Source organism: Zonotrichia albicollis, chromosome 7 (genome assembly GCF_047830755.1).
Source record: "Zonotrichia albicollis isolate bZonAlb1 chromosome 7, bZonAlb1.hap1, whole genome shotgun sequence".
NCBI lineage: Eukaryota > Metazoa > Chordata > Aves > Passeriformes > Passerellidae > Zonotrichia > Zonotrichia albicollis.
Genome location: NC_133825.1, coordinates 48,306,567 through 48,318,745, shown reverse-complemented (window position 1 = coordinate 48,318,745; position 12,179 = coordinate 48,306,567). Strand labels below are relative to the sequence as shown.

At 44.2% G+C, this 12,179-nt stretch overlaps 2 protein-coding genes across 4 annotated transcripts in view; one reads left to right on the top strand and one right to left on the bottom strand.

Annotated features, from left to right (window-relative positions):
- Positions 1–4,375, top strand: part of INSYN2A (inhibitory synaptic factor 2A) — a 43,492-nt gene extending 39,117 nt beyond the window's left edge. The window contains exon 4 of the mRNA XM_014269764.3: positions 1,404–4,375. Coding sequence (XP_014125239.2) covers positions 1,404–1,587 — 184 coding nt within the window. The 3' untranslated portion in view covers positions 1,588–4,375. The remainder of the gene's footprint in view (positions 1–1,403) is intronic.
- Positions 1–12,179, bottom strand: part of DOCK1 (dedicator of cytokinesis 1) — a 291,813-nt gene that overhangs the window by 191,031 nt on the left and 88,603 nt on the right. For all 3 annotated transcript variants that reach the window (XM_074545390.1, XM_074545392.1, XM_074545391.1), the window contains exons 26-27: positions 10,082–10,209; positions 8,508–8,603 (exon numbers count right to left, since the gene is read on the bottom strand). In XM_074545390.1, the coding sequence (XP_074401491.1) occupies positions 8,508–8,603; positions 10,082–10,209 (224 nt within the window). The remainder of the gene's footprint in view (positions 1–8,507; positions 8,604–10,081; positions 10,210–12,179) is intronic.

The window sequence follows — 12,179 nt, the reverse complement described above, 5'->3', positions numbered from 1 at the left end:
AAAAATCAAACAAAGCACAAAATTCTCCTTACCCTTCTCTCAGCATCTCCGATTCCCAAGAGGAAAATAAACCCCACCTAAATCAGCAGATGGCATTTGATGACAAAGCCTGTGGAAGGTGATGTCCACCCACATCTCCCCCTGGAAATCTTGGAGTCTTTTCCAACCCTAATGATTCTGTTGGAGAATTCCCTGGAAATGGCTGCAGGTGTTCTGTGCCATGTCCCTGCTCTCCTTAAATCAGACAGGGCTTACACTGAAGTTTACAGTAATCTCTTTATGGATGAGACCTGGGGAAGCAGATCTCACTTCTCCAGCAGTTCACTCCAAACAAGCAATGGCAGAAATACCTCAGAAAACATATTTAATCCTGATTAAAAGTGAGCTCAAGCTCAGGAATGATAACTCCATATTTAGGTAACAATAAAAGCAGCCAATGCAAATCCCAAGACAGCTCAGCAGTGGAGGGGGACAAGGAAATTCCCAAAATTTCACCCTTTAAATTCATCCTCTGATATCCAGAGGCCTCACTGCAACAGAAATCCTTCAAAGGCCCCTTCCAGCCCCAAATATTCTACACAAGACAGGAACAGCCTCAGTGCAGAGCGTGGCCCAGAGGCTGCTGCACAAACCCAACCAAAACCACCCAAAGTTCTGGGTAGTTCCGAGGGCCAAAATTCAATTTTCACCATTAGACAGGACTCTTGCTCCATTTTATGCTGTGGTTCCTTTGGTTTTAAGGTGGTCTCAAAATGCTCTGCAGCACAAACCTGGAATTTCATCTCAATTGTGGTTCTCAATTGCTGGAAGGATTTTGTAGCAACAGTATCTGGAATTCAGGACAGGGATTTTACAGCTTCTGTCTGTTTTCTGAAGGCAAGGATGCACTATAAAGGAGAACTGCTTTTTAATTGATCTATTTATTCCCCACATGTATATGAGTCTATAAATACAACAGGAACTTGATGAAATTAATCTTCTCCATGGTAAAAGTGGCAAGGAACAGCTGAGGTAAAGAATTTCTGGGACAGCCTCCTTGCTTTTGGCCAAGCTCTCAGCTTTCCCCAAAGAACAAGGATGCAGGTGCCTGGCTGCCACCCTGACCTCCCAGAAGGGAGAACTGAGCCTGGACACCTTCAAAAAGCATTTCTCCACCAAAAAAAGTTGGATTTCTCATGTTCAGTCACTTCTCAGCACCTCCATCATAATCCTCAAGACCCTCCTTAACCCTCCTGAACAATCCCATTCCTATTTTTCTTCTGTAATGTCCCTTTTTGAACTTCTTTTTCCGCTTTCATGCAAGAAGTATTTATTGACTTCCATAAATTAAGCACTTAGACATTGGGTTAATTAATTTTTTTTATCATCATAATTAATGAGTGCTTTTCTCTTCCCATTTCTAGCGTGGAATTGGATTTTAAACAGCAAGAAGATAAACTACAGCCAGTTTTGAGAAAACTTCATCCTATTGAGGAAACTCAGGTTGCACCTTTGCCTTATTCTCAGGAGAGCTACTCCTCGACTCCCAAGCAAAAATCCAAAACTGAATCCAAAAAGCATGGAAGATGGAAACTCTGGTTCCTTTAACCCAAGTCCATGACGTGTGGAGTTCAAGGCCTTCTTTGACAAATATGTGGAGTTGTATCCATCGTCTCTGACGGGATTTGGTGGCAGGAGCAGCGGCCTGGCCAGGGGCAGCGTCCAGCTCTCACCGCGCGTACCAAAAAGGCCTTTGCAGCGACGGACTCTGCCCAGCAGCACGGGCTTGGGAACCCCCTGCCCACTTCTACTCGCAGATTGCCAATGTGGGATGTAAAACCTGAGTGGAAATTTGGACAAAGATGGGAAATAAAACTGTTCCCCTCCCCTCCTCAGATCCGAAAGCGCGGCGCTCCGACCTGTTAGGCGTAGGCCGGCATCCTGCTCCCCCAGGAATGGTGGAGGCCTTTTGGGGGTCTGGGTTGTTGTCTCTGGACAGCAACGAGGGGGAAAATCAGCAGCAAGCCTTATGTTTGCAGTGGTGTTGAGTTTTACAGCTCCATGTTGATCGGGGAGTGCAGTTTTCAGCACAGAATTCCTGGACAAAGCACAATTTTTCCCGCGGCCCGCGGCCGCGCCAATCTCCGAGACGTGACTGTGGTGTATTCTCTGCCTTCATGCGATGTAAACTCCAACCAAGCTCTCACATTTCAACCTCATCTCTGGTTTAGCTGTGTCCTCACCACCAGAAGAACCACTCTGCTGCTCAGCCCCAGCAGGGGAGCGGCCGGAAACCTCCCAAAAATCAGGCCCAGCCTTCAAGCACCTCCAGCTCACAGGGTCCAGGCCATGGACAACCCCTCAGTGTCACCCTGGAAAGGTTTCAACCACACAGGAACAAAACCCAGCCCCAAAGCAGACCCATCCCAGTCCGGATTGTTGGCCTTTGCCATGGGTTAGTATTTTTTTCTAACAGTCTTTGGAAAAACCTCTCCACTGCTGCAGAAGGCACCAGGAGATGTCCAGGCTGCAGCACTGCTTGGAAGGAGCTGAAATTGGAAATGCTGTTTATTTATTTATTTGTTAAGCTGCTCAGATGGGTTTCCCAGCTTATTATAATTTATATCTCAATCTATTAATTGTACTCAGTAATTGAATCACTTAGGAGAGAGATGTGAATCAGATTTTTCCTAATTTGGTTTGGGTTTTTCTGAAATGGCACTAAAAATTTTGCTCTGACTTATAAGCTGCAACTTTTCCTTTAAGTATTTGCTATTGCCATTAAACTTGCATCTAAAATGATCATTGGTGGAAAAATTCCTCACACTAGAAGTGGCCAGGGAGTGGGAATCTTGTCTTTTGCTTTGGTTTGGGATTTTAGCACAAGGATTTCAGATCATTTGAGTGTCATGTGACAAACTGGGTTTGAAATTGCATCCCCTGTAGCAGCAGGAAGGTACAAATTCTTCAGCCTTTAGGTGCAAGGACTGTGATCATTAATTTGCACAGACTAAAAATTTGGGGAAGTGTTTTTCACTTTTTCTCCTCTTAGCTCAGCATCCAATTTACTCCTGAGAGGAAACTGGAGGAAAATAACCTATTTTTTTTCCCTTCAAAGAGCAAGAAAAGCAAATTAAAATGGGAAAGGAAATGCAGAAGATGCCTCTGGCCAGCTCAATATTTGCAGTAAACCTTCAAGAGGGCTATGAGTTCTTGCACAGAAGCAAATCCTGAAATCCTCTGGTGGGAGTTGAAGGATTAGGAAGGTGATCCTGTACACAAGGAAGTGCCATTGTTTCATGTGGAAAAAAAACCCTATTTCATGTATTTTATATTGTTTTTAACTAAAATATAGAACTGTTTACAAGACAGCCCATACGACATGGCTTAGAAACCCAAATATTTCCAAATTAAAAAAATACTTTTTTTTAAAGCAGAAAGGAATCTCAAAAATGGGCAGAAAAAGGAAAATACAGCAGTATTCATTATTAAAAAAACAACACCTAATGCACTCCTCCATGCTAACAGGCCTAGTGTTCGGGGCTTTTTAAGGAAATTAAACCAAGCATCTCTCCATGGCAATCAATTCCCAAATCCTCAGTGCCACCCCTCAGTAGCTTTGTGTGTGCAGGGACCCTGAGTGATCCAGAGCTCCTGGAATCAGGGGAAAGAGGGAGGAAACTTCAGCTGGAGAAACAAAGAGCTCAAAGGGAAAGTTCTCACGGCGTGTTCTGTACATGTCCAGGCTATTTTCTTAAGAAGTTGCAAATTTTTAATTTTTTACATTTTTTTAAACCTGGGGAAAGCTGACATTACCATAGAGTCTTGCTTCCAACTGACATCTCGTGTTCTCTGGTACCCTCCGATGTACTTTGTAATAAAATGTTTTTGCAAGTGTGTAAAATGTATCATAATTGTATTGCCTTTAGAATCACTCAGGCTCAGGTTAGATAGACACCAAGAGAAAAACAACAAACCTAATTCTTTAGAGCTTTTAGTTCAATGTGACAGAGCTATTTTCACCCTCATGTAGAAGATCTTGGAGGTTCTAATGAGGAAAATGCATTTTTATTTTCAGTGTGGCTTTGCTGGATTCACTGGCAGTCCCCTGCACTCCATACACTGATTTTCTAGCTGCACTTCTCCCATCTCCTGCTTCAAAATACTTTTTAGCCAATAAATACTGCAGTGATTTTATATCCCTTGCTCTTTGCTGAGTCCTTATAATTTCCACACAGCAACAGCTCCATTCTTAGGTTTAGAACTAGGAGGAAAACACTATTCCTGTGAGTAGCACTTGGTTTCTCAAAGATGAAAAACAAAAATAACTGTAAAAATACTTTAAAAAAAAAAAACAGGATAAAGTGAAAAAAGAAACATGATTAAAACTGGAAAATCCTACCATGGGTACAAAGTGTTTGCTTTTTCTTGCCTAAAATGCAAAACCACTGTCCGTGCCTTTGATTTCACTCAATGTTTTAAAGCTTAAATCACTTTTTCCAGTCAAATAGAGTAAATTTTCATGAACTTCCCAACCAAGTCAGCTGTTAGATTACACCAGGACCTGTGTATTACCACACATTATATATTGCTGCTGGAATTGAACCAGATTGCCACTAAAAATCCAACGGCACCAACACCATTTTGTCTGGGAGAACGAAAGGGACCTGCATGAAGATTTTGAATATTCCATAAAAGCCATCTGTGGTTCATTAAAATAACTGGAGTGCTACAAATGTGTCCATTTGTTGAGGTGAGTGCAGCTCCTTGCCATAAATGTTGGTAGGGAATGCAACAGGGATGGTCTGACAACACCAAAAAAGTTCAGTATTAGTGATGGAATAAAATCACGGCCACCATCCAAATACCACCTCAGTTTCAGTGAAATCAGTTTGCAATATGTAATTTCAAATTATTTTGAAAGAGAAGAAAACATGTGACTCAATAAAGCAAAGTATTTTTACATGGAAGAAATCTGGTGAAGAAAATGAGGTTTTCTCTCCAATTTTGGAATCCATGAAGCCTGACCTGGGCAGATTTTAAAGCACAGGAAGATAATTTACACCCAGATTCAACTCCTGAATAACAACCTGCAGGCCCAGAAGCCTCCTGTGACCATCAATAACTCTGATTTCAGGTTTGCACCTGTATTTTATATATTTTATATCCTTCTGGAGAGGCCTGCAGCCTGGAAGTGCTGAGAGATGGACAGTCCACCATGGTGATTGATTGACTGATTGACTGATTATCCAGAGCTCCCCCATCAGTGCCACTCTGCTCTACACTCTCCTTGTGTCAGGAGTCACCTGCACCCACAGAGATTCCCGTCTCAATCTCCTTCCAGAAACCTCAGACAGATCCCACAAATTCACTTTTTCTCCTTTTGATGGCTCCTGCCTCATTTCTGTTCTGGTTTCACCTCATCCCCATCCCAGAGCACAGAGGGGAAAGCAGCAAAGAGGAGAAGGTTCCACTCAACAGTAACACCACAAATCCTGCCCAGCGCTCCCCCTCACACACCCCAACACCCAAAATAACCCATTTTTCTGCTCACAGGAGTCAGGAGTCACTGATTTGTTCCCCATACACCTTTAGATGTCTTCCACTCTGCTTAAGGACATTTTTGGAAGTTAACACCACAGGAACATGGAACGGTTTGGGTTGGAAGTGACCTCGGACACCGTCTCGTTCCAACCCAATCTTACTCTAAGCCAGGAGATTTCCCTTCAGAAACTACAGAGCGTGGTTTCCTTTGGGAATGAGGCACATCCCAAGCTGCTGACAGGAGAAGGAGCAGCCATGGATCATTCTGGAGCTGCCACCGAGGCTGCTCTGTCCTGATTTACTGGAGCAGGCCGAGATGCTGCCTCACACAGAACCCAACGCTGCCCAAAAGCCACCCGGAAAGGAAATAGAAGATTTAAAGCCACCCTTCCAAAGGCTCAAGGAAGCTTGCTCTATTTACTTTTTCTTCAAGCAATGTTTTCTTCAGTAAGAAAGGTTTTGTGATTTTTTTTCCAGGTGATTTCTCCCTGGGCCAGGAGCAGCAGCAGCTCAAGGCAGGAGCAAACTTAACCTAAAGCAGGCAGTTTGGAGCAGCTCAGCATCCTCAGGCTGCATCCTGTACTAATAATACAATCATCATATAAAATAAATATTATTAGAATCTTCTACTCAGAAAATGGATCAAGTAAAAACCACCAGTGAGACTTACAGAGGGAAAAACAGACCAATGAGGATTACAAATGCTTTTGCTAACACAATTATTGTCAAAACAGATTTTAAACTTATCATTTCTACTTCCCTTCACTTAATATCTGGTTCTTCTCCTTGCAACTGGTCTCTTATTTCAAGGTAATTCTCTTTTGAAGTTATAGGACAAAACTTGCCTTTGATTTTATCGAGGAACTCACATTTAAGGAGGAAAAAAGCCAAAGGGGACTATTGGAGAACCCTTCCAGTTCAATGCTGCAGAAAAGGCTCATCCTGTAATCAAAACTTCTCACTTGAGCACTTAAATCCTTGACATTCCTCCACTGCTCATAAACTGCATTATGCAACGTCAGGTTTTGGATAGAGATGATGTCACTGAGTGTTGTTCCAGGGGAGAAAACATGCCAGCTTTAGGACACCAGCACAGTTATATTTATAAAATAAAAGTTGGTTATGTCCTGTATTTTACTTCTTTTAAAGAAATCATCATTACTTTAACTCTGTCAGATATTTTAAATTCCTTCCTTCCAGTCATGCTGTATGGTTAATTCTCTACTACAGGTAAAACTAAAAAAGGAAAGTCTCTGCATCATTTCAACCCAAATCTGATGTAAGAGAGGTCAGGCTGTGCTTCCAAATTATTATTATTAATCATAATTTTACTGTTCCTACTTTGCTGACACCACAAAAATGAGTTGTGGCTGGTTATTTAACAGGGGAATCTCCTCAGCAAGGGCTGCATTGTAAGGTAGGAGTAAGTACTCATTAAAAACACCCTGAAATCTCAGTGTTCATTAGCTGATCGTGGAGGCTGGGCTGAGGGACTGCAGGCTGTGCTCAGGAGCACAATGCAGATCTTTAATATCACTGCTCTGAGTTCAAACACACACACAGCTTTTCAAATCTCCTCTGCTAACTGCAAAAGGCATAATTAACGTTTTTAAATATCACCTGCACCACCTTCATCAAAACAGTAATTAACTCTCATTCAGCCTGAATCTGAGGAAGTTAAAATAACACCCAAGTCTGACTTCCTTGCACTGCTCATCCCAGCACTGGAATATTCTGTAGGAATGTTCTGCTTGGAACCATTTCCCCACAGAGGTTGTGGATTCCCCTCCCTGGAAGTGCCCAAAGCCAGGCTGGACAGGGCTTGGAGCAGCCTGGGACAGTGGAATTGTCCCTGTCCCTGGAATAAAATGAGCTTTAAGGCCCTTCCAACCCAAACCACCCTGGGATTCTGTGATTTCTTGCTCCAGCAATGGATCTGGAGATCCATTATCCCTTCCTTACAGCAAAACCCCAAGTGATACAAGCAGGAGACCAAAACTGAGCCGGTGGATGAGGCACCAAAGACAAAATGACACCGCAGCAGGTTTACCAACATGAGCACCCCCAAATGCCAAGGAAGAAGTGCTGAAGACACAGAGCCCTGTGTCAAAAATCACCGTGTGTAAAAGTCAAATATCACTGTGTGCCATCACAGGGAGAATTTCAACGGGGAAGGAAAGAGGAGATCAAAAAACCAAGTTGCTGATGGACTCGTCTATCTGACTACCAATTAACCCCATGTAAGAAATCAGTGCATTGAGCCAGACTGGCCCAGATTGATGCAGAACTGAGGGACAAGTGCTCAGACACAGCACAGACCTGGCTCACTTCAACCACTTCCCTGGAGAGATCAGCTGCCAGCTGCAGCCAGCTGAAAGAATACAAGAGAAAGGCAAACACACAGGGAGGCTCCCAAAAATACACCGAGAGATCCCCAAAAACACACTCAGATCTATCCCCATCTCAGATATCAACAAGCTTCTATTTTTTTTCATTATTTAGTCCAATATTCATTAATTACCACCAGAAAAATTCAAGTGTAAGGCTTTAAAATCACAGTGTTATGTCAATAGGGTTGCTTGCATCAGTCCTTCCTCTAAACAGGACTTTGGGCTCTGCTCTTCAGTCATTTGAACACCCACCTTGGTTATCTCAATTTAAGTCAAAAAGACAAGTAAATGCTTGTAAAGCAGTAACAACAGCCAAGTCTCATTTCCACACTTCTCAGCTGGCTAATTACCAATGCTACATCATTTTGGTGCACACAGATATCAATCCTGGCTAATCACCTGCTCACAGAGATTTTTCAAGCTTTTTTTTTTGCTCTTCCCCTGTGCCAAGCACAGCAAAATTACCAGGCAGTGCTTTGCAGCTTCCTGAGCAGGCAGAGAGAGGAGACTTTGATTGCTTTGGGTCACCTGGGATTGCAATCCTATTACAGGCAGGCTCAGGGAGATGGGACAGAGGTGTTTGAGTTTACTCACAATGAGCTCTGAGTCCCGGCCCATGGAAATCACGGTTCTGTTCACTGTCCTCAGCAGGTTCTCCATGATGATCTGCACATGGCGCTGTGTGGGGCCCTGAGGACAAGGAATAAATCACTGATAGCCTCAGACACCAGACAGCAGCACAACTGAACCATTTGTGCTGCCTTTCACCCCACCTGTCTGCTGGAAATTCAGTAAAACATCACTTGCTGTTGATCACAAGGAGGGAAGGGCTTTGACAAAGTGTTATTTTGGTAATACGTGTTTCTGATAAATTGAAATGTGCTGTTACAATGCCAAAGGAAATGAAGCTTATTACCCATTAATTTTCTTCCCCCAAGTCATTTTTCCAACATCAAACCCCCACAGGCATTACCAGACCCAGGGTGGGGGGGCTGTTCTGCAACAGCTCAATTAAAAGGAAGAGAAAAGCAAAGCAAAACTTTCATTAAGGAACTGCCAATTTCAGTCAATATTAGAAACAATCTACCACTACTTTTGAAAGAGTTCAAATGAAATATTTATTCCACGAAGCTTTTAAGGACAAATCCAGAAATCTCACATGGAGTGATGGGCAATAAAGAAAGCCAAACACACCACAAGGAGAAAGAAATAGATGAGCTTTGCTCCCATCCTTTATTTAGGATGAAAAATAGATTTGCATATTTGAAGGACAATCCACCAGCAGCACAAACTCACCCAGGAGCTGGTCCTGCTGCCAGGATCAGCCTGGGAGAGGGTGGAGCTGCAGGTGAGCCCCCACCATGGAGAGAAAAGCAGCCAACCAAGAGAGACAGGAGCAGCCAAGCTGCCAGAACCAAATTCCTCCTGTGAAACACCCCCTTCTCTGAAGCAGCCACACAGAGCTACTCCCAAAAACAAACAAAATCAGAGCAAAACCTAAAAAAAAACCCAATTAAATAAGATGCCAGAGAGGATGTGCGTAGCTGACCCCTGAGGTCCTTTCCAGCTGAATTAGTGTATGATTCTACACAGCACTGAAGGTTCAGGCAGCAGCAGCAGCACAAATTTCAGGAGAGCATCAAATCACTGCAGCTCTCTGGCAAAGCACCAATATTTGTATGTTTGTTGAGGTCAAGAGAAAGCAAAAAAGAGACTATTATGCAAAATAAAGGGATATTACACATGCTGCACGTCTGGGAACCGTGTCAGCAACATTCCAACTCAAATGCACATTTCCCAAAATGCCCATGGGAGAAAAGAAAAAGCACCAAAACACAACATTTTCCACCTGGAAAAGGCCAGGCACAGTAAATGAGGAAGGTTTAACTCCTAAGGACATTTATTTCTTCACTATCTAACCAGAAAAGCTGCACTGGATATCCCTCAGAAACAACAAGTGCTGTGCTGGATGTGACACGTGAGATGCCACAAAACAAACACATCCTCATCACCATCACTGGAGAACTGAGAGTTAGAAAAGGCTGGTTAGGAGGAGGTTATAAAAAAGAAAAATAAAACCCTAAAGCTTCAGGAGTTACCTGCTTAATTCACTTTACTAAAACAATTTCTGTGAAGTGTTACTCATCACAAAGGCAGCCCACACTCACCACGTCTTTCTTGTAGAGCACTTCCAGGATGTTACTCAGCAACTGGCAGCAAGCCTCCAAATCTTCTTGTCTCTCCAAGTGATACTTGAGCTGGTCTGTCATTGTTGGCAGCAAGATTTCCCTGCAGTCTGCACACAAAACACGAGGTTACAAACACAGCTTTCAGGGCCTCCAGGCTGATGTGCTTCAGTGCTTACATAAGACACAAAAAAAAAATCGGGAAAAATAAATTAACTTCCAGCTTTTCAACCAAAGCCTCACCTCACCTTAAAAACTTCTGCCTCTGAACGGCTCCAACCTTTGACCACTTGCTGCTATTAAAAAAATTAAAATTCCCCTTCCTTGCTTAATATTCAGACTGTTCCTACATGGAGGGAATGACCAAGTCAAAATTAATTACGAATTATCCATATAAATGTCAGCCCAGTGAACAGCCTGGTTCTGCAGATCTGCCCAGAGACGCTCTGGGATCACAGCCTTGTGCCTCTGCATTTGGGAAACTTCAGGATGTGTTGCTCCCTGGATTTTGGACTAGAAAAGGAAACAGCAGATGAAGCAAAACCCCACAGGGCAGAGGGGCAATGTGAACTGTCCCCAAGTGCAGGGGAGGGCAGGAACCCCAAAGCCCAGCTGCTGAGCACTCCAGGAAAGCACAGAACATGTCTTTGCAGAGCCTGTGAGGTGAATCAGTCTTTAATAACTTAAAAGGGCCCTAATTAGAGGGCTGAAATGTTCCAGAGCCCTGCTGAGCCCCACTGGCAGGGAGGGGGCAAAGATCAGATTAATACCTGAGTCACTCTGAGTCCCACTGCAGGGCTGGAGCTGCTCTGATCAATGGGGGAGGCAGCCAAGCTGCATTTCTGAGAAAGGGAAAACTGATTATCTGTCCCACTGCTTGTCTGCAATGACACAACCAGCACAGAACACTCTGTTCCCTTGGGAGGGGCTGGCAGAGCTCCTCAGCTCCCACCTGGGGCTGCTGAGAACATGGGGGGCAACAAAAAGGGCTGGGAACTCCACAAAATCATCCCAAGGGTGAGGAGGAGCAGCTGAGGGAGCTGGGGGGGCTCACTCAGGAGAAAAGGAGGCTCAGGGGGGATCTTGTGGCTCTGCACAGCTCCTGCCAGGAGGGGATGTTGAGTGGAGGACACAGGGAATGGCTCCCAGTGGCAGAGGGCAGGGATGGATGGGATTTTGGGCAGGGATGGATGGGATTTTGGGCAGGGATGGACGGGATTTTGGGCAGGGATGGATGGGATTTTGGGCAGGAATTCCTGGCTGGGATGGGAATTAGGAATTGTTCCCTGGCAGGGTGGGCAGCCCTGGCACAGGTGCCCAGAGCAGCTGTGGGTGCCCCTGGATCCCTGGCAGTGCCCAAGGCCAGGCTGGACACTGGGACACTGGGAGGTGTCCCTGCCAGTGGAATGGGATGACTTTAAGATCTGTTCTAAACCATTCCATGGCTCTGTGATGTTCCAACCAACCCTGTGGTGACACCCCTCAAATGAAGATGAGATTTTCAGTGCATCTCTGGTAGGAACTGTCTTGAAGAGCACGGAGCTGCTGCACTCTGCCTTGATTACCTGGGAGCTCAGAGGAGGAAAGGTGAACCCTCATCACCCTGCCTGCCACAAACACCCCCAGCCCTGATTCATGGCAACCTTCATGGTCCAGAACATCAGATCCTGCTCCCAAGGCAGCTCAGGATCTGCTGCACAGTGATCACAGACAATGGAGATCCCACATCTGTTCTAGAGCACACTCCAGCCCATGGTGGTTTAATAAGAGAGAACCAAATATTCATCTGTAGCAGGAATTACCAATTAGCAGCACCCAAGGAAAGCCTTCAATGAACACAGGTGAATACACACCATAAATTCGTGTATTCAATAAAAACATTTCATTTCCTGGGACACTGATAAATCCATTTATTTTGAGGTTCATTTAGTTCCTGTGGCCAAAACAATTGAACATGTGCTCAGTAACTTTGTTTCCACCCCACAGCCTGTGAGCTGAGTCATAACTGAACCATAAGAACTCTTATAAATGCTGGGTGTTGTCTACTAAAATTCAACAGGCTCCAATTCCTCGTGGAAAA